General features: G+C 39.5%; 1 protein-coding gene across 3 annotated transcripts in view; it reads right to left on the bottom strand.

The window, feature by feature from the left end:
- TSPAN5 (tetraspanin 5) overlaps nucleotides 1–23,645 on the bottom strand; it is an 82,646-nt gene that overhangs the window by 19,901 nt on the left and 39,100 nt on the right. For 2 of the 3 annotated variants that reach the window (XM_031553115.1, XM_031553116.1), the window contains exon 2: nucleotides 5,092–5,142. Coding sequence is in view for 1 of the 3 variants with exons in the window: in XM_010710021.3 (XP_010708323.1) it covers nucleotides 5,092–5,142; nucleotides 10,439–10,444 (57 nt within the window). In the remaining 2 variants the exon portion in view is untranslated. Of the gene's footprint in view, nucleotides 1–5,091; nucleotides 5,143–10,438; nucleotides 10,535–23,645 lie in introns of those variants that run through there. The other variant, XM_010710021.3, reaches the window with a different exon arrangement.

Here is a 23,645-nt window from a genome sequence, read left to right on the forward strand (position 1 = left end):
TGTCATGCAATTTTTTTTTTTTTTTTACATGGTTAGAGCTGTGCACCCTACAAGCTGGATCTCCCACATAGCTCAAGACAAAGAAAAAATACTGATCTTGATAGTTTCTTGATAAGGTCTCTCCCAGTATTATACCTGCACTGTTACTTGCTTTTATCCCATCAAAAAAGATGAAGGAAGCAACATTTACTTCCACAAGGATTTCTCCATCCTATACAGAGATTACTAGAACCACTTATACTGCTTTCCAAAGCCAGACCTCTAACTCCTGCTCTAACCTTTGATATTTGATACATATCTATATTAGCATTTCAGTTCATGTAAAGGGACTTCCCATAAGCTATGCTTCAGTCCATATGAAAGTCTTAGACCATATAAACTAGATTACTGACAAATGAAGACACGCCTTCGTAATATACAACTTGTGCTCAGACACTAGGAGACATTCAGTCCATGGGACCACCTAGAATAAGCCTGAAGAAAACAGCAGCACGCTCAGCAGTCCCCATGACAAACAATATCCCTGTGGCCCATAAAAAGAAGAAATCAACACAAGTAGGATGGGAGAAATCAAGAAGAAATGCACAAAAATATTTAAGATGAAAAAAGCCACTAAACTTTTCTGCTGCAGAAGCACATCTCCAGGGTGAAGAAGAAAGTAAGTGGTCAGAAAAAAGGTTCAGCAATACAAGACCTTCAGAAACATTTCTTCTCTGCAGCCTAAGAATTAACCTTTCCACAAGCCTATCTCCAGGACTTAGAAATGCTGGCAAACTGAAACACACAGGAGTGATTTCCAAATGTATTATTTTAAAATGGAAAAAAGATCTATTTCCACAAACTTTTTGCAGTTTCTCCATGCTGTGCATCTGAGTAAGCATGAAAAACAGAACATTGGTCATCGAAATATGCCCAATTAATTCCACTCCAGCATTTAGTCTCTGCAATTCAGAAACTGGGTGAGCAGTGTTTATAGAACTTACTTCCTTGATTTTTGTTGGTTTTGCATTTCCTACAGCAAACAGTAATAGCAGCAAATCTTCAATTTCCAAGCTTCTAGTGAAGGAGACTAGCCTAACTTCCTTACTGTAGCAAAGTAGAGTTCAACAGGTGAATAACTATTAGAAATACATATAAGATACAGTTTTTTCCATTTTTCAGGACTAATGGTTACAGGGTGTTGGAGCGCTTCTAAAAATTATTTTAAAACATCTTTAGAAAATGAATCTTTATGTACTGAAATCTAAACTTAAATGTACCAGCGAGATCTAATTGACATGAAGAAGTCAAGTTTAAAACTTGAGATCCAGACCAAGAGCTCCTACTCACCAACAGCGCTGTGCAGGCACATAGACATACCATATTGTTATTCCAAAGTGTGGAAGCTGGCTTCTGAGCTGGAATATCTTCTAGTTATGCTGATTTAATAAGAAAAACTTTGAACTAAACTTATGTGTGCAACCAGCCTCTTCCATTTCTCCCACTTCATTTCAGTAAACCTTGTAAGTGAACTAAGGCTGATCAACAAATTTTGCGAGTATCTAAACATTTTTTTCCATTTCCATTTTAGAATCTCTGCTTTTACAACCTATTATCTAATGCAGATTCCAAAACCTCAGTACTTGCTTTCTAAAAGCTCTCACTCTACATTCTCCAAAAGCCTCAGAGGACATAAAAGCAATTCATCATTCATTCTCACTACACTTAAACATAAATCTCCTGCAGGTAGTGAGAGAACCACAAAGTTTGTTTTCCTAAGTACCTACTGGCATCATACCATGAACACTCTCAATAAGCCTTAAGACCACATTATTTAATATTCACAACCAAGAAGGGAAGTAGACATTTTGTACAGGGTGAATTTCTTTGTAAAAGGCAACAGAAAAAATTGCTTGAAGTGATTTAAAAAGTGAATGAAATATAATGACCGTATATTTTTTCCTGCTGCTGAGCAAACACAGTGTAAGTTGCTTGGACTTAGTATAGCCTTTTTATATGCTAACAAGCCAGGAGGAGGAGGAAAGGGTGGATGTCAGCTGCTCAGTGGATGAACTTTTTTTCCTCGAATGGTACTAAACCGAGTCTAGTGTGCCTGAAAACACTGAGAGATTGTGAGCTATATAGCGCATCTATGATATAGAAAGCTTTATTCATCCCTCAAGTTTATTGCCCCCACCTCCAGTTCTCTTTCTGAGTCCACGATTCAGAATGCTAATTGCTCAGATTTTGTTCAGGCCTGGCTGGCTGGCTGTCAAGCCAATTCTACTGCCTGGTTGACAAATGAGCTCTTTTGCCTCCCTGCAAAGGAAGGTCATGAGACTGTATGTGTGTTTTTTTCTTTACTTTTTTTTTTTTTCCTTCATTTTAAAGTCTAAAGAGAATTCAAACCAATCTAGCAAAAAAGAGAAACCAGCCACTAAATCAACTATCTATCACAGTCTCACCTGGCAGCAAACAGGCTTCCTGGAATGTGGATTACTTCATTATATCCTGCATTTTTAACATGGCCTTGTTCACTATTTTTCTGTGATGCAGCAGAACTACATACAAGTCAACAACCAGGACACAGAACAACACAGTTAAATGCAAAACCAAATTATTAAACACAGAAATAAATCAAAATCCTCCCTGCTAATACACCACCTCACAGTACAGAAGTCCTTCTGAAGACCTAATCTGGCAAAAACATGATAAATTTATGCTTACATATTATACAATAGTACTACTAAGTTCAATACTGTCAAAGATTTAGTTCATTGGGACAGCAGCAGTCTTCACAGCATAACAGGACGTTCAAACAAAAAAAGGTTTGAAAGAGTTTTGAGGCCTTGGTATAGAGCACCACTGACAAGAGCCTAGCTCCATTTTCTTTGCACCTTCCCAACACCTTCTGGGAGACAGATTCCCCCCCACCTGAGCCTTCTCTTCTCAAGTCTGAACAGGCCCAGCTCACTCAACCTTTGCTTGTAGGAAAGGTTCCTTATCTTCATGGCCCTTTGCTGGACTCTTACCAGTATGTCTACATTTACTGAGGGGCCCAGAATTGGACCCAACTCCAGCTGAAGCCTCACCAGTGCTGAGCAAAGGGAAAGGATCCCCTCCCTCCACTTGCTGGCAAGCCTTTGCCCAATGCAGTCCAGAACACCATTAGCTAGAGCTGCCTTTGCAGCATAGGCATGCAGCTGGCTTCTGTTCAACCTGTAGTCCACAAGTCCTTTTCCGCAGAGCTGCTTTCCTGTCTTACAGTGTACCATTACAACAGTCCATGATGCAAAGAGATATTCACATCAGCCTTACTCAAGAAGCAGACTAGCTAGAGAAGGTTTTTCAATCAAGTTACAGATCTTCCAAGTGTTTGGCTTCACCTGCTTGTCTGTCAGCTCCAGCTCGCAAGCTGCAGCAAGAACAGCTCAATATGGGATATAGCTGATCCACCCCTCCAGCTGCATGGGCACTACAATTACCTGGCACTTGATCCTAAGTCAAGTCCTGGCCATTTCCTGTCCCCAGGAAACGCTTAAGATAACATGATAATAGATATATAGACCTTGAGTAAAAACATGAACCTTGGTTCTTGATTATTCACTATTATGAATTGAAAGCATTCTTCCTTGGAGGTGGACGTGGTCTCACATACAGACAATAAAAAAAAAAAACCAAACCAACCGCCTTTCTGTTAGAACAACCTCTGGCTGCAGGGGCAGTGTATTTCAGACTTCACAAACTATAAAAGCTCTTTTCCCTTTACCTGCTCATTTATTCTAAATAGGAATAATCTGTATTACTACAGTAATTATACAAAAAAGGTTAAGAACTTTTCTGGTATGCTACTCTGAAATATATTACTTCTCTGAGGCTTATACACAGGCATCATAAGCTCCATGAGTATATAATTCAGTTAAACATGTTTGTACATTTCTATTGAATGACAGCACCACTTTCCAAACCTATTCAAGGTTTCCAATATGAGCATCATATGGTAGGTAAATATATGTGCATAACACACTTAAATACAAGCTTCTATGTACAAACATGTATATGGTGTGAGATAGTTAACACTCTATTACTGGCACTGAGAGTTAGTTTTTGCACAGAGCAATTAGAATTTAAGTCAATAACTCACTTCCAAATCAGCAAAATTTGTTCTGAATTTAAGTGGCAAAATTCCAGTGTTCCCAGTGTGTTTTTTTTCTGCTGCAAGTGCCAGTTATTATGCCTGAAGTAAATATTAGTTTGATACTAACTTAGTGTTTTCAATCAAAAGAGAAAAACATCACTTAACTACATATCATAGCACCAATGTTATCATCCAGGGTTGGATTTTGGTTTGTTGTTGGTGGGTTTTTTTCCTCCATTTTTTAAACAAACAAGGAAATTCTGGCTTTAATTTTAGCAGTTGTATTTCAGTAACCTAATACATACTGACTTGTTTTATATGTTATACTTTGATACTTTATCTTCTTCCTTACTTCTGTAGTGAGCAAACTAAAAATCAGGCTTTGGTTCAGAAGTGAATTCTCTCTCCACCTTTTCCTTCCTTTATTCCCATTTCCCAGTTGATTTTACAGTCTCAATAGAGAAAGATTTCCAGCACACAACCTTATATTCTGCATAAGAAAAAACTAAAATTTATTTTCTTTGCCTCAGGCTTCATTTGGTTTTCCTTAAGAAAAGCAGCAACAAGCATGCTACACGCAGACAACAAAGCCGAGAAGGCTCACTGTCAAGAAGTTGCCTTCTGAGACATGTAGGCTACCTCTCATTCCTAGGGACACGTGCAACGGAGACACACTGCCAACACTGCCTTCAGTAGAGCATTCATTATCTGTGCTGCTGTTTGAGCATGTATGGATTGAAATGGTTATTTTATGTGCAAGTGTCAGCCATGATTCCTTGCCAAAGCATTCTTGGGAAAAATGCCTTGGATCTTCTCCTAGGTGAACCTAGCCAAGGTTGTGTTTTATTTTTTTGACAGAGAAGCTTGATTTTGTTTCAGGAGAAACTGTGTGGACACACTTAATGTGCAGCATACTGCTATTCCAATATTTCATCAGAAAGAAAAATGTTTGTTTGGTGCTATATTCAACTTACCTTTTCATTCCATGCCCACAATCCAATCCCAAGAAATGCTATGCCAAGGAACTAAAGGGAAAAAGAAAGGGAAAAAGAAAAATATCAGAATAGGAACTATAAACTTAAAGATTAATTTATTTTTAAGCATACATATTACCTCATCCCCTCTATCGGATAATCAATTTTATCACGACTTTGGGGGCCTAAGAGTTTTAAAATATGAATAGATGTTTTTTCTTTATTTTACAACTCAATCATTAGAACTTGAGGACTCCGCATATTACACAGTGATATTTCATGCAGAAACAGTAGACACAACAAATATCACTTTTTCAGCATCATGCAAGTAAGGCTTCTTGAACTTGACAGACTACCCCCAACCCAAACTTCACAGTCAAGTAACAAATTATTTTCTCATTGCATTATACATCACCTGTGAGAACTGCCGTCAAACCTCTTACAGATCACACGCATTAGTAGAAAAGGATTAAAAGAAAGCCCTCAACACACTTTTACTATCAGTAAATAGTAAGCAATCAGTAAATATTTAAGCAATGTTACCCACAAACACAGAGAACTGTTAAATGACACGAAAAAAATGCCCTTCCTCCACCAAGGAGACTCAAAAAAGAATATCTTCCAAAACAACGGAAGAGGGAACAGCATTTTTTGTTTTGTACACCCTTGCATTCTCTATTCCACTGAATAATTCAAGTGCATCATTCCCTTCTCAACACTACTGGATTTCCATATAAAACCCACATTAAGAATCTCTGAAACAAGCAGAAAAGGCAGACTCCGTCTCCTGACATCACCACTGTATATTTGGCATGATACAGTATGCTTAAAACAAATGTATTCTGGGTGTCCAAGCACGTTTCTAAACATTCACCTGTCCAACTTTAATGCTTGGTTTTAAAACTGATGTACTGGCTAAAAACAAAATTATACACACTCTAATTTCAGGACATGTAACAGAATATTGCTCAAACATCAAACTCGTATTTTCTTCTGGTTTCCACACAGTGAGGTGCACAGACTTATTTTGGCACACAGCACATTTTCTCTTAATATCTGCATAAACAGTCTAGTACCCTAATGATTTTTTTTCTTTTGCAAAACAGGACAGAAGTGTTTTTCTTTGTTTAGAAGCAGGAGGAAGCACGAGTATTGACTTCTTTCCCAGAAGTGATTTCAACAACTTCAAAGCAAGACTCCTGCTTACTTATATACACTTAGATGGCAATTTCAGCCTCCATACCACCAAGAATTTCTATAAAGTATAATTCAAAAGGGAATATACTCACTGTAATATCCTGAAGTCCCCAAATACCTCTCACATATGTGAGATACTCTGCAAATGTAACTGCCTGCTGAGCAAAGAAGGCACATATAAAACACTGCCAGCTCACCCAGAAGCACATCTACGCTACTCTCCTTTTTGATTTGAAGAGTCATGCCTGCGAATTTAAAGAGTACTATAAGCCAGCATTCCTCAAAGGAAACTGTCACAGGCCTGGCTATATTAAACACATGATAAATGGAAGAATTTCTTGAATAGAAAAACAGAACTGCTGGTCAAGGAAAGTCTGCTATTTCAGCAGCCTTAATTGTCTGTAATATACAAGAGATGGATTTGAAAGTATAGCCTCCTGTGACAAACCACATGAGCAAGAAAAGGTTACCTGTACCAAGAATACCTTATGGTTGGACAGCTTGCCAGAAATAGGTAATCTTCTGACTGAGTGATTATTTGAAACTTGGTGAGATAAAGCTGCACAAGTTTCCAAATCATTTCCAGGCTAACAGAGTTATTTTGCAGTGACAGGCTCCTTCATTCTTTCTTACACCGAAAGCACCAAGGACTAAAGAATAGGAGTGGGGGGAAAGGAAAAACTGGATTTGGAAATTGTGAATTTTTATTTCTAGAGATACAAAACACTGTTTTGTGAGTAGCTGAAAATACTTTTGAACACAGCAAGCAAGGAAAACTAGAAAGAATTTGATCAATGCCTATACATATGTAACTTAATAGCCATAAACATCAGCTGCTAGTCTGGCTCAGATCCACTAGCTGTATTAAATGTAATCCAGTCAAGTGTCCTTATCATTCACCAGATGTTGAAGCTTACAAGGGTAAGGTATTACTTCATGAGTTGCAAATGGTAACTTGTAGCCTACATGGGTCTCCAGCCAGACTGATCTCATCACTCAACTGTAAAGTGAGATGTGACTGCACCATGCTAAGCTGGAGCACCTAAAAAAACTGATACTGGCAAGCTCCTGGCAAGCCTGTTAACAAAAACCAGAAAAGATTCTCTTGACAGGACTCAAAGAAATATATGCTGCTCTGTCCTCTTCATACTACAAAATGGAAATCTCTGTCCAGTTGCCTTTTGAGCAGCTGATAAAAGAGGAACAACAGACAATACCCATTAGGAGAAGAAAACGTTCAGGATGGAATCATGAGTTCTGTCACAGGATGCTGTAGAAACTGAACACTTCAAAGCAGTCAGAAGCAGAATTAGATAAATTCATTTAGGATCCACAGCTATCAAAGAGTGATTTTAGCACAGTTTCTGGCTCAGTAAGTTTTTAAACCATTGCTTACCAGGAGAATATAAGCAGGAAAAGATACCTATGTAGATGCTTTGTTGCTTGAAATCTCATTCCTTAGGCATACACTTACTTGCATGAGTTGAGTCAAAACACTGAGCAAGAAATGCAGCTGGCCTAACTCCCTACACTCGCTCCCCAGAAATGCTTACCCTCACACAAACAGCCTGCTGGGAGGATGAAGCTCAGAGGAATGTTCTCAGTAATCCCCACTGGCAGAAGAGAGATGTTTGCTAGGAGACTTACACCTCTTCCCAGGATTAACTTGAGAATTCCTTGACAATTATGAAAGAAACTTTTCAGCAGCTTTTAGGAAGTGCTTAGCAAAAATCCCTCTGTATTTTTGCTATTAAGAAGCAGAGGTAAAGCAGGATGCACACTCTGCTTATCTTGCAATTTTTCAGCATGTCTCCACGAGCGTCTTATTCTGCTTGTTTGTAACCAAAAAGAAAATCTCTTCACATATGGGAAGAAATGGCATAATATGTATTTTCTCAATTAAGTCTGGAAAATTTTATTTACGCCCTTTAAATTATTCCAATGAGTAATCAAGAGATGGAAGTTTGCCTCATTATTACAGAAAAGACAGCTTTAATTCTCCCCAGATATCTAGTAAGACCAATCAGCCCAACTGTAAATGGTCACCGGATCTAGGACAAAGCTTGTAAAATCTTGTTTGTTTTTTTCCAAACAGTAGTTTGCAAGGGAACATTAAAGCATTCCTCCACAGTATCACAGCATTACAAAAGACTCGCATAATAGTGCTTTTTGAGCTATAGGTTTTGGCTCCATAAGCACCAAATAAACGTGTTCAAATTTCTCTTTTCTAAAGCATGTAGCAATATTTGTATTGCTGCTCTGCTCATAAAGTTTATGTGCAGTTTTCAGAAGTGGATTGATCAATAAGTGCTTCAAGCTGCATATATCTTATCCCTAGTCTTAGCTGCATGGAAGAAAATGATTTCTTGTTGCTAGGGATACAGCATTATGCGGAACACTATTTCATTTGAAAGATGCTGAGGTAAATACTAATGTAAACATGAGATACAACTTCAGAGAGAGATGAGCTTAAGCAGAGTGATCAGACATTTCATATACCAAATGTTTCATTTCAGCTGACATGGTGACTTGGCAGCAGTTTTCAATCAAAAGCACAACGACCACAGACCAAGCAGCAAAAAGGCTGGTTAATGTGCCATAAGCCAGTGTATGTCCATGTGTGAATGCATTATTAAAGAGTTGTGAGAGAAGGAACTAGAGCACAGCTGCCTTTCTACCTTCATCACACCATACAAACACACTAGCAAAAAGCATGTCAAACCTGAGAAAGCTCAGAGACAGAACTTCCTAACAACTGTTTCATTAAGTTACATACTTAAGGGAGCATGCAAATTTCTCATCTGCCCTGTGTGCTTCGAGGGCTGTGTGTAGTGTTAGCAAGGAGACTCAGGATTCCTACAACTGGTTCTGTGTTTCTTCCTTGGCAATATCCTGCAGGCTCCTCACACAGCAACATTTCCTCCTGCGTATTCCAGCCAGTACAACAAGGGACAGCAAGGTACAGTAGTTTACTGATAAATGCAGCAAGCGACCAAGACACTATGAAGAGTTTTTTTTTCACATCCCAAAACACAATCAGGAAAATACATCACTTCTGAACTTAGCACATATGTAAAAGCAGCACTGACAAGTTCCTAACTGAGTCCAAAATCCCAGATGAATAATTTTTCCCTAAGCACTTCCTCCGCAGCAGCCTGTGTTAACATGCACTCGTAGAAATTTCAAACACTAACTGCTTTCTTTAAAGTATTTTATACGAAATCAACCTCTTGGCTTTTCAATCAAGGGCAAAAAGGAGATTAATTACTCTGTCAGAGCACAAAATATTATTGTTACTTACCTTTAGGTAGTACTGACAGAGAAAGGATGCCAAAACAGAATTTAAAATAAAGATTCGTGCACTTTGTTTCTACTCTTTATGCCATTGATGTACATCCTGCTTTAAGTATGTCAATTGGTATTCTTTCTAACAACTGAAATAGGACACTCTCTTAACTCTTTTCTCAGCCTCACAGCTTCCAGCAGGACCAGTATGACACAGGAGGAAGATAGCAGAAGTGTGCTTTGTTCCTGCTTCCCTATGCTCTGGTTCTGGTGTTCTTCCTGTTCTGAAGCCAACCTAGCACAGCATTTCATTTTCAGGTGGCTAAACACATGTTGTGGCCACAAGAAAGGCAACTGCTCAAAATGTACACATTCATTTATGTGTTCACGACAATGTTTATAAAAAAAGTGTCCACCTAAAGCCCATCTCTTGTTACCCTTGAGATATCACCAGCAAGATTACTTGATATACTACAGCTAATGAACAAAGTTGCTACAAATGTGACTAATTTTGGTTCATAGCGATATTCAGACATAGACTGAATACAGGCTAAAAAATGTCCAATTTATATGCATTTTATCTGTTGCTTTTAGAAAAATATTAAACTACAATTCACAGATAACTGTCCATGGAATAGCTGTTATAAATCACACATACGAGGAAGAAAAAAATCCCAGTTTTCACACTCTTTTTGTTCAGCTGAATTAGAGAAACAATTGATTCTATAGAATCATCCAAAGTAGAAAACCAGATCTGAGAACAGTGAGGCAAGCCATCTGTTTTATCCTGCAGGACTCTTAGCGTGAAAAATTTTCTAATTCTTTTCTAATGTATTTTCTAATGAAGAATTAAGCTTCTACAAACCTCCATTTTGAGTGCAAGGTATTGTGGCTGTTAGCGCATCTCTAATTTGCACCCAATATAGGATTTTCAGGTACATTTGTTTTAAAAGTAAGCCAGTTCTACCTCTCCTCCTGCCCCAACTGTACAACCATTTGTCGTTAGTTTTCTTATTGCCTTCTCCTGTTCTTTAATTGCAAAAGCAAGACATCTGCTTTCTGTTACAGCTGCTCTATGTATTTATTTTATTGCTTTCTGGTGGTGCAATCGTAAGTACTGCCAATCAGCTTGCAGCAAGAGTCCCTAAAGACTGAAGTTCCTCTCCCCTTGTCCACAGAAATTGATATACTGGAAAACATAAAAAGGAGGATGAATTAGACCCAATTTCTCCTGCTCCAACTTTTGAATAACAATTCCCCTCAAGCCTAGATAAAATACATTTAACTCTTTCCAAGCTCACATAAGTCTCTGCAAGCACAGTTCCTAAGTGGGAAGACAGAAATTCTGCTATATACACCTCTCTGTGGGCCTCTTCCTTAGCCTCCCTTCTGAGCCACACTCAGTGTTCGGTCTGCCTCTGCTTTTCCTCTCCAGCCTTGTTCTCTCATTTGTACCACCTTCACCTCTGGCTCAGGCCCCTCTCCTGCAGCTTCTCTGCATCTCTGCCTGAAGTCACTTTCTATTTCTAAAAACACCCAAAAATTCAGGAAGTGGTGCTGCGGCAAAATTTGAAAACAGTATGGGATTAAAACATAACCACAAGGAGCTGAAGTGCCTGGAAGCTTAAAATAAGAGAACTGAATATTATATCTCTATTCTCTCTACATGGTCCAACTACTGAAGTCTGAAATGTAACTTTTCATCCTGGTCTGCAAATAAGAAAAAAACGCCAAGGTAAAGAAAGCACATTCTCCTTCATGCTAGGCTGAAGTTGAGTGTCTCAGAGCAGTGCAGTGAATGGGTTGCTGACCAGGGCTTGCAGCTTCCTACTCCTGAGGTCAGTGAGACCTCCTCTGGCTCCAATCTTGTTGCTGCATGCACCTGGTTTGCTTGCTTCCACCTGAGCAAAAAGGTATTCAGGTGCAGCCTTGCCACAACTCTTCATACCATTTTTTTCTACAGTTATTTTTCCATTAAAAGGAGGAAAAAAAGACTACAAAACAAAGCATACCTGAAACTCTCTTTGCGAAACAGATAGACAAATACTCATTTCAGCCACTGTAACATCTAATTCAGGCATTTGATACAGCAAACAGAAAAGACCTGAGCTAGCTTTTTCCTTGGTAACAAATTGATGTAAGTAGCAGAGCCAGGGAACACAAACAGGTACGTTTGTCAACACAGCAAGATGCTCCCAACACTCAGCAATTCCCCCAGGGACAGCAGCCAGAGCTCCCAGCTGCGCAGGCTGCCCACACAGCAGGAATCTCCCGCTCCACTGTCCCAGCAGCTGCATTCCCACATCCCAGGCCATTTCCAGGGACTGCACTGAAATCCATTTACTAACGGGAAGTCAACGTGTGCGGAGTGCGAGGGAGGCACGAAAAGCCTGGGCAATTCTGGATAGACAGGCACACTAAGTGAACAACACCAGCTTTACAGGTAAACTTGGGCTGAACAGTTTAACCTGGCTCTTGGCGTACTTCGAGAAGGAACTACACAGAAATTGGAGCACACGCTGCGTGAACAGTGCATGCACAGCAAGCCTATAAACACATTGAGCTTTTTCCAGCAAAGCTTGCAGCAGCTTTACTGCCCCGAGTTATTTGACAACACAGCAACTGCTCACTTGCCAGTGTTGCAGCCAGGTGTGTAGAGATGAACAATACTTCTGACACCACAAACAAAAAACAGAACCCCAGAAGTTGTGCCAGCTGTGTCCACGCATGCGTGTATATCCCTCTTTTTCAGAGATGTGGGGAAAAGGAATAAAGCCAAAACACTGATTAGCCAGGTATCAAAAGTTATTTCCAATAACCACAATTGCTATCAGCCAGCCAGATACACGAAGTTCTGTCAAGTTATTTATTGTTTTGCATCTTGTAGCCCTTGCAAGCTACAGGCGCATGGTAGGCGGTGTTAGCCACCATCAAACTCTCCACATTTCCCATGTAGCACACTCTCAGTGGCCAGAACTGAAAAGCTCAGATGAAATATTAAGCCTTACTCTGTGCATCTCTCAGAACGTGTTTCAGGGGCACTGGTCAGTCTGCGGACCAGAGCTCTAACAAGTTCTGTTCCAGACAATAAGGTAATTTAACCCAGCATTTTCTCTTGGAATGCATTGCTTCTTATTAAATCTAAAGCTACTGGATGCACCCTTGATGCACACTACACAAGGTTATCCACCAAATTAATTCAAATTTTTACTTGATATCAAAATTCAACAATGCTTTACTAGATACTTCTATACTGAAAGATAGCTTCCATATTTCCAGTGAAAGAAGAATTTACAGAAGTAGGCAACAATTTGTCATTTCATCAATAATATTATTTGGCTGGGAGCAGAGCAAACAAAACTGTGATTTCAATTTCTTCTCAAATAAAAGCGATGTGGAACAAACAGGAGATAAATGGTCACAACACTAGTGAGCTGAAGGTTTTATTCCTAGGCAAAAGTTCCACAGTTTGGCAGCAAACAAAAGCAGCTATAAAGCAGCTGCTTGCCCAAATGAAACAACGTACTAACCCTTTGTTTAGTCTGCAGACTAGACAAACAGTACCCCTGTTATTTGTTATTCTCAACAGAAGAACTGGGGGTTTGACTAAACGTGTAAAGAAAATGCTCTTCGCTACCCTAAAGGTGTCCCTTCAAAGAGCTGTTGCCTCATGCGATACAGCAGTCTGAGGAAGATTTGCTCCTAACGCTTGTGCTGGACTTGTTTTGGAGATTATGTAATGCTATCCTCTGCAACTTAATTTGAGGGCCTTAAACTTGATTTAAGAATAAATTCATTGAGAAAACAGATCTACGATGTAAGATTTCTGGCACCCTAGCTAGAACCTATTCTTCTCATACAACTTCAGCTCAACCAACAGTATGAGCATAATTTTGTAGGTCATATAAAAAGGCTCATATATTAACTACAAATTTTATCCCTCATTTTATTGTCACTTTGAACGACACAATTTCCATAGACTCTAATTCCTGATGATTGCATTATCTTTGCTTAATGTAAAATCTTCTGGCTTGCATAAGTGCTAATAGCTAATCTGTCCTGCTGACACCTATCAGGAAAAGAAAGCATTACGTAGTCTGTTTAAGGGAAGTGGAAATGCAGCTGTAGCACATACAGATGGCTCACTAAGAGAAAAGCTATAAAAAGGAAATGACACTGCCTTATCTCCTGCAGAGCTGTGCTACTGCAGTCAGTCAGTCAGTCTTAGCCTACCACTCTTCCAAGAGCAGGGAGGCGTGCTGGTATCACCAAGATGCGCAAGTCTGCATGTGCCCACCAGACAGCCTCATTTTCACCCTTGCCTGTAAAAGCCAAGCTGCTGCTCGTACAACCCCAGCTTCACCTGCATAGTAATCACTGAAGATGGCAGTATCACAAGATCGTTTTTTAAGAAAGCTTTGGAAACAGTAGAATGATCTTAAAAATGAAGGCTTCATTTTATTTATGTTTTTAATTTAGTGCTAGAATGCAATTCCTCCTTACATAGTGAATATAATTTTCTTGCTATTTCCTTACTTCCTGCTTTGCCCCAGAAGGATTTCCAGGCACAAAGTATACAAGAGCACAAAACAGCCTCTTCACAGAAAAAAATACATATATCCTGGGTAACTTTCCATGCCTAATCGAGAAGAGCATTCTTATAGAAGAAAAAGCATTTAGTTTTTAGTATTAGGTGCCACGGTAGATCTGTTTCCCATGGAACATTTGTCCCATGCAGAATCTCAAGCAGAACCATAGCAATCCACAGACTCTCAACATAAGCCTTCCAAGCTCAACAGGTTCAAAGATAACATGACTATGGAGAATTCTGCCTTTAAGAGTCCCAATGGAATTCACTGACCAGTGCTCCTTTGGGCATTCTTCACAATAGCAATGCACTGGGGTAGAAACTGACTAAAACAGCAGACCTCTGTCAGACTGAGGGACTCTGAAGGCCTCCCGATCACCCCAAGTGCAGGCTTCTCGTCCCCAGTATTTAAGTCAAGGCTACAAGGAGATGAAGCAACACGTGCAATAATAAACTTGTGATTGAAGCAGATGCACAGAGAAAAGTATGAAAAGACACCACCTCCTTATGAAGTAACTCCACACTGCAAATAACAGCTTATGCCAGTGGTACATCTTTATAGAAAAGGTGACACATCTCAGCTGTTAAGACAAATAATTTCAGCTAAAAACACCAATGTAAAGAAGGTATTCTGGCAGAGTTGGCATAAAAACTTGAGCACAGATGTAAAGGAGAATATGTGCAGCATACATGTACTAAAGCAAAGTTCAACACCTCCCTGCCCGCACTGCAATTTGAATCCAAGTTAGCAGAAAAAATAAACATTTTGCAGCACGATAGTGCTGACTTAATGCTACATAGAAAACACAGCTTAGTATTTTAAAACCATGACTGAAGTTTTTCCTTTTCTGGAAAAACATAACTTAAGTCTTACCCTAAGGCAATGATTTCAGTTTCACTGGAAGTACTGCTATTGTTTAAGAGCAAGCACATTTGGAAGTCACTTCCAAACCTGAAGAAATAAATGCAAACAACAAAAATTGCAACTGCAAGGAAAAGCAGCATCAAACAACTTATTTCTGTTTCCCAATAATTTCACCTATTGATCTCTTTACAAAAGAGCTGAATTTGTGTCTTGGCTAATACAGCCAAGAACATGCAGAACTGTATGCTTGCTTTCTCTTCCATTTCAGGCATTCCTCTTCCATTTCAGAATACTTCAGAGCAGAAAGCTTCCATCTTCATCCATGTCCTAATTCAGCCACCAAATACGTAAGAAGTCATTTAGAGTGTAAATTATTTGCTTTTTCTATTATCATTATATTTTTAATATTTCTTCACTTGAACTGAAGCATTTGGAGATAGGAAAAGACCGTCAAGTCTGGTCCCACCCTGCAGCACAAACATAGCAGTTCATCTGTGTAAGGCTACAGGGAGAAAGACTGAGAGAAAAGGTTTGCCCAGTCGGTGGCAACCTGTCACCATGGCTGCGGAGCCATCAGCAAGAATCCTTCACCAATACTTCACATCCTTCCCTTCCCATAGTGAAGAAGGGTGACCCCAAACAAACTGTGGAGGGCTGAACATATGGGAGGTGCAGATGGAATGGAATTTAACAATCCAAACACAGCATCATATATTTTAGGGATACAAAAATATCTGCTATAAGCTGAAAACTTACTCCCTGGAAAGATGACAGAAAACAGCCTTAGAATTACATGCATCCATCTGCAAGCTAGTAAGGTGATGGGATGTGAAAAAAGGCAAAATAAGGCCTAATGAAATTTAAAAAAAAAAAAATCTCAGAAAAAATATATATATGATTGCTTTCTGTAAGTTTCCCTCAATTCCCCTAACTCTACAAAAGTTTAAAACAGCTAGCATGATTAAAAATGTTCAGGATGGTTTCAGTCCCCTACATGACTACAAACTGTTCTTTCAAATGTCACCTCAGCATTGTACATCAAGTCCCTGCCAATGCCAAGTTAGTGCATGCATTACAACTCCTGTATGAGGCCCCACTATGCTCCATCAGTACTCAGTAATGGAATACGGCCCTCAAGATTTTTGGACATGGGCCCATAACACTTAGGATGTAGCTGGATCTACTCACATAAAACTTCAGGTTCATTTACTATAATTTAACATAAGCAACGCTAGGAAGACAAGGCATCCCAGTGAGCATACACTTAAATGCAGATACATGAATGCATACAGAACAACACTCCTACCTCTCTAGAGTGCCAGGGTTTCGTTTGTTTTAAAATTAAGCAGCATGTTTTCAACAGCCCCTCCTGTGATCGTCACATTTACGTCTTCTTTATTTCTCTAACCTCAGCATTCTTATGTTAGCATTCTCCTCTGTTTAGCATTTGACTTTGCATTCAGGTTATAACCAGCCTGAATTTGACCCTTCCAATACTGGTAGCTCACCCAGCTTGTTTCATCACACAAACAACATGTGGAAGGCTTTCTAGGACTGGGCCCGTAACTACTGAGTATTGACACAAAGACACTTCTCTGGATGCTAGTTAATTCAAGCCTCCATTCACTCATTTGTTGTCAACTCTTTCCTCTTGTTCCAAATGTGCTTCCAGATTCAAGTAGGTTTCCTCTGTGTATGCCATATTTCTCCATAAAAATTACAGATTAATTCCAAGATACTTGGTACAGCACTGATCCCTATTCACACAGCATCATGAAAGAGGCCCAGTGTAATGTAACCTTAGCCCTGGCACTGATGTGCTCTTCTGGCTGCACTTGTGTGACCTCCACTTGATTTTGGTCACTGCCAAACGGGCAAGAAACAAGAAAATGCAGGGTGGCATGTCAGATCCTTTACCATGATACACTAAATCAAGCTATTACACTCTTCAGCAGTCACCCTCAGGGCATTAGAAAGGGAGAGACAGGAGAGCAGTGTGTGTGAGGACAGAGATACCACCAGTAGCTTTTAGCCTTGCCTTCGGCCGATACAGTAATTTCCACTACACCTCTTGCCTCAGTCAGAGCAGAAGGAAAAGCTGCAAATCTGTGTAAGTGATATACCCCAAATTAAGGAAAGGAGTTATTTCACTAACCCGTCATTGTAGTCAATATATCTGATGCTTATATAACAATGCAGGACAACAAATCTATCACATAGCTTTCTACACTGTCAGTGTAGTCTATCGCTGCCTTGTTGAGTGCTCCTACTCTTGCCTCTCCTACACGGCTCCCAGCAAGACTCACATCCCCCAGGATGCACTAGAGGAACTCACAAGCCTCATTTTGTTAAGCAAGCCCCTGCACTCCCCCACCACCACCATGTATATGCACAAATAAAGATCTTACAATCAGGCGTGAGGCCATGTGTAGGCTGGAGCTGTGAAAGAAGCAGCAGAAGGAGAAGGCCCACACTCTACAATGCTTCCAGAGACCAAAAGAGATTGGGTTTGGCAGTTGGCTAAGTCAAGTGTCTGTTCCCATGAGACACTGCATCCATCAGCAATCTAGAGGTACACAAAACACTAAAGAAGTTGGAATTTTTTTTTTAATTATGGGAAAAAAGGAGAAAAATTTGGAATCATAAGTTCTCCAGGCAAAACGTATAATGATAAGGATATACAAACATATTAAAAATTAAAGAGCAGCCCTGTGGAGAGGGACCTGGGGGTCTTGATAGATGAAAAACTTAACATAAGCCAGCAGTGTGCCCTTGCAGCTCGGAAGGCAAATGGTATCCTGGGCTCCATCAAAAGAGGGGTGGCCAGCAGGGACAGGAGGCGATTGTCCCCTCTACTCTGCTCTTGTGAGGTCCCATCTGGAATACTGCATCCAAGCGTGGAGCCCCCAGTACAAAAAAGACAGGGAGCTGTTGGAGAGGGTCCAGAGGAGAGCCACGAACATGATCAGGGGACTGGAGCACCTCCCCTGTGGGGACAGGCTGGGCTTGTTCGGCCTGGAGAAAAGAAAGCTGTGAGGTGACCTCATTGCAACATTTCAATACCTAAAGAGCCTACAAAGAGGAGGGGAATCAACTCTTTGAAAGGGTTGATAACTGCAGGACAAGCGGAAATGGTTTTAAGTTGAGGGAGGGGAGATTTAGGGTGAAATTCTTTACAGAGAGAGTGGTGAGGTACTGGAACAGGCTGCCCAGAGAGGTTGTGGATGCCCCGTCCCTGGAGGTGTTCAAGGCAAGATTGGATGGGGCCCTGGGCAGCCTGGTCTAGTATTGCATGTGGAGGTTGGTGGCCCTGCCTGTGGCAGGGGGGTTGGAGATTCATGATCCTTGAGGTCCTTTCCAACCCTGGCCATTCTATGATTCTGACATAATTTTCCAGGTTTACCCTCTTGACTGCAGTGGCAGCTGAGAGCTACTAGAAGCTTTTGAAAATCCTCCCCATCATCACTGCTAATGTCTGCTGTACCCAGCTTAAAAGAACCAATTTATTAACACAAACATAGCTAAACCGAGAAGTGGTAAACCAGTAAGCTTCTCATTATTCAGAGGCCATCCAGGAAGCTAAAAATAGTACCGCTACATTTGAAGCCACCTGCTACATCTCCTCTTTAAAGATCTTTTCTTCTGAAAGCCAGATTTTCATCAGAATATTTACCCCAGTTCCCAGATCTTCTATTTTGTTACCTTAAACCACAAGCAGTCAATTTTGTGGCTTAAAGGGTCTTACCTCCCAGAATAGCTTCCTGCATTTTTGCATTATTTCATAGACTGCATCAGCTTAATTTATGTTAAATGCTTACCTTGGAAAAGTAAGGCATCTTACAGATCACGCTTTTCCAGGAAGAAAGAAAACATCATGTGCAAGGATCATCCTTTTCACCAGTTTTAAGATTACCTCAGTTCTTGACTCCCAGTAAATGCAAAATAATTTGATCCAGTTTGAGTCATAAGAATATACTTCTATATGCTTATTAAATACACTGATTTCTCTCTCAGTATAATTTCACTGATCAATTTAACATATACTTCAACAGAGACACTGGTGCTCTTCCTACTGCTGCCATATGAATCAGCAGTAACTGCAGAGGAAAAACCAAAGACCCCAAGCTCTTAGATAGCTTGCTTGCACTAAGAAAATGTATTTTTAAAGCTCTGTAGGTTTTCCATAAGTCAGGACTTATTCCAGGAGAATGCTGGAAGTTTGTACCAAAATAGTGTGACAGCTACGCTGTGGGTCAATCTCACATGACAGAAGCAATACAATTAAGAGCTCAGCTTAAGCTTGGGGATATACTTTCTACTTAATTCACTCTTCCAAATCCTGTCACCAAGGACTTGCCGAGTATCCAGTCATTCCCCTATTGCAGAGTTACACAGGAAATACAATAACACAGATGACACAACAGTCACGTATGGATATATACATACACACTAACCATACATGCACTTAAAACTTTGTACAGAACTTCTCTGCTCCTATACAGCCTTATCAGTTAATGTGCAATATCAGTAAATTCAAACACCAGAAAAAGCTCTGGCATATTTTTGACATAATGAAATTTTTCATATTGGTCAGAATATTTCTGGGCTCTAAAGAAAAAATATAATCAAGAACTATTAAAAAAAACAAAAAACCATACTTCAGACTTCAATTTTTTCCATTCTTCCCATTTCCCTTTTCTTTAAAGTGAGTCTGAATCCTTTCTAATATTTAGACTGTAGTTAAACCCAAATCAGTTTGTTTTCCAGTGCTCAGTGAACTTGAAAATTGCCCATCTGAAGAGGTCCCCTTGGAATTACGGTAAATAACTGCTATTCTTAGCACAGCCTCACCACATACAGCATGATAAGCTGCATGATAAGCACCCAGGTAAATTCTCACTAGCAAGATGTCTCATTTCATAACGTAACTTAACATACCACCCTGCAATTTTAATACAAATGATGAAGATTTGTCATAAAAAATGAAAATCTGTTGTTAAGAGCTGAAGAGATGGTCTGCAGTCAATGAGAGACTTGCACAAGAGTCTTGGCCTTTTTCCTGAGGAAATAACATGCATCCATTTTCCCCACACCTGTGGTAGGATGCAAACATGCAGGCACCCAGGCTGCTGTTCCAGAGCAACATGAGCTGTTTCAAGTCCTGCAAGACAGCTGCCAATCCCCCAGTGATAGCCTGGATACCCCTCCTTCTCTGAGGTGGTGGTATTTTAGTACTCTGCCTCAGTAGTCAATGCCTTCCAGATTTCATATACAGTGCAGTCCTTCTTATAAATTAGATTTTTTTTTTAATTGCCTTAATATGCCACAATTTTAGCTTGCCATTTTTTACCCTAAATTTGCAGATTAGAAATTGCACTCTGTCATGTTATACTTGACAGTTTAACCAGTAGTCCCTCATCCATCCCTCTCACATCATTATAAAAGGGCACTGAGGAAACACTTCTGTATAAATCGTCACTATTCACATCGTAGAAAGACAGCTATTTTTAATGCCTTTAAATTAACAAGATTACGGCTATATGTTTTGCACAGGAAAAATTCCTTATGGAAGTAAAATTCTTTCACCCCAAGAGCCAACATCTACAAAAAAGAAGTGCCAAAAATGTTTACACACAAGCAACCTTATAACCTCCATCAGCTCTCCATTTGCACAGCAGTAAAGTTTTGCCAATAGAATGTGAACCAACTCAAAGTCATCAGCATTTTACTGAGGACAAATTACCTCTGGTCCGCTTCTCACAGAGCACTCTTTGAACAAGCTGTGTCAGTGGAAGCAAGCATGTTTGTGCTGTATGGCATCGCCTAGCAATTGCTCAGTTCGGTTCCACAAGAGGAAGGCTGTAAGCTGGGCAATAATTAAAAGGGTTCAAGAAACATCTAATTAAATACTAAGGGGAATCTTTCAACTTTGAATTACTGCTGAGCAAATAAAGTACATCTTTAGATCAAATTACAAAAAAGAAGCATACATTTCAGTACGACTGTATAATGTGGGGTACTCTTAATCTCTTCAAAAAGGGATTAAGAGCGAGAGCTTGGGCCATTATGGCAAATAAATAAATAAATTATTGTAATCTGATCTCTTAATATATTTTAGAAATGAGAAAAAAAAATCTCAAAAGGTGTATTTTTTTTTTCCTAAACGTTACTAAAAGTAACATCTAACACTTATTAAACATTTTGCTATGTATCACTGCTGTATTCTATTGCTGAAACCATTAACTCTAACAAGGCCTCTTATAGTAGTTCCAGCTATGGTTCTGGTAAAATCGCCATGAAAGAAAAGACAAGGAGTACTATTTCTAATTGATTTATGCTTGGTTGAATGAAAAACAGAACTAAAAATAAATCTGTTTCACATTCCCATGTTCCATTTAGCATTTAGAATGCTTTACACAATATTCAAAAGTCTTATTTAATGATATTAATTTGTAACCCTTTTCATTATTAAAATTTTATCCAGTTAAATCCAGTTAACTGGGGATTAGGCCAAGAAATTGTAAACATATTTCCCTTCAAAATAAGAGTAACACAGGCAAAGCTTTAGACAACATGATAGAAAATGAACCTCCACCACTGATTAATTTCTTTTTCTATAAATCCTAGAGCAGAGAATTTAACACAAATGAGCACATTTTATTTTCTTGTTGTGGTGAGTTACAGACATCAAGGACCAACACAGCAGATTCTTCAGTTTGAGAGTTAGCTGTTCCCAAACATTTGGATTAATTTTCACTGTATGAAACACAGAGGATGACAACTGCATAAGGACAAGATGCTGCTGCTGAAAAAGCACCTTGGAGGACCAATCGCTTTGGTTGGTCTTTGCACCTGTACAAAAGGTGTGCCCTTCAGTTCTGGGCTATATATCCCAACTGACTTCCATCCCATTTTTCTCTAATTCAATACTCTCATCCCTTCAGTTGAGAGATAGTGGGTGAACAAAAAGCATTTTGTTTTTATTTATAGATGAGGATTTTTTTTCTTTTTTTTTTTAATTATCTAAGACCACCTATACTACCAAGTGTAAACTGCTCAGTTTTACACATGCAAAGATGCAAGCAGTTAAAATTCAACTTTGGTTCAGATCCTACGCTGTACCCACAATAAGCACAAGAGTTCACTACCATTAAAAAAACAAATGCTTAGAAACTACTCCCATACTGTTTAAATCCTTACTATGTCAAAGGAACTTAAAATAACTATGGAAGATGAAATCACCAAAAAGAGGATTACAACATATGGAAACAGTTGCATGCTTAGCAAAGTTAAATATTGGCAGCAGTGCAATTCTACAGTTGCTGATAAAAAGCTTTGGGTCTCAAATACAAGGCACTGTTTTCTTCACCTTTCACTGACCTTAAAATAAAAACAACTGCAAAAACGTATATAAGTCTTTTTCTTTTTTAGCAGTAGTAACCTGAATCAAGAACTTTTATTTGTATTCCCTAAGGTCATGAACTTTTATTGACACACCAGACTGTTTGCCATGCAGTGTCAATAATCTGCTGATTAAAGGTCTCTATTAAGTCCCACAGACACGATTGACCATGACAGCTTAATGATCTGCTTATTATAACCTGGTGCAAGATCCTTCTATAAATTAACATTTTCTCATTCCAAATTAAGCTTCAAATTTATGAAGTTTAGAAACAAGACTAAAAAACCTGAAGCAGTAGATTATGTGAGTAACTAGAAGAACAGAGATGACAGCATCACCCCAATGAAGTCACCGAGCAGCACGACCTTCAGTGCTTGTGTTGCAAGTTGAATATCAAGAGTGCCTGGGAAGCGGCAGCCGGCAGTGACAGCTGGTGGAGCGGCAGCCAGACGGCGGCTCCAGTGCCTGAGCCCTCTCCATGGTTTTGCCACTGACCTGCAACAAGACCTCACACAGGTCACGTCCTCACCGTGGCTCACTTTTTCCTACCATCTTTTGTCAGCTAAATAGCTTGAGCCCTTCACAACAAGGCCGGTCTCAAAGCCTCTGGTCGAGCACAATGCCATCTCTATTGTATAGGCAAAAAAAAAGTAGTTTCTCAGGCTCAGCAAGGGCAAAGTGTTAATGAAACACTGGTTTCTTATTGTTCGCTTCGGCAAGACTGGATTGGGGGTTTTACAACAGATTATTGCTGGTTCACTTCCACTAACACTTTTATTACAGAACATACAAGAGAAAGAAAACAGCACGTGAAAAAGCAAAGGGTTCATTATTATAGCTGCACTGTTAGCACTCATTTGGTTTTAGTCATATAGTATTACAATGGGGGGAAAAAAATCCACCGTTTGATAGATTTTAAGACATCAAAAAGACAATACTGAAGGAAGAAGAAGGGAGACAAATGTGCTGTTACAGAGCTGCACTATTGTCATATGATGAAAAGACAAACTGAAAGACAAAAAAAAGACAGGGGCCCATATTTTCCAGTGGCCTACCTTAAATGCCACCAGAAAATAAACCTGAGAACAGCCTTATCAACTGCTCACACCTGACAAACTTTCAACAGCATCAGGACACTAAAGACTGTTTTGATATCTTTTAGTCACAGCTGACAGCTATGCTTTAGAAGATGTAATTACCTTGTCTGATAAAGCCAG

This window comes from Meleagris gallopavo, chromosome 4, assembly GCF_000146605.3.
Source record: "Meleagris gallopavo isolate NT-WF06-2002-E0010 breed Aviagen turkey brand Nicholas breeding stock chromosome 4, Turkey_5.1, whole genome shotgun sequence".
Taxonomy (NCBI): Eukaryota; Metazoa; Chordata; class Aves; order Galliformes; family Phasianidae; genus Meleagris; species Meleagris gallopavo.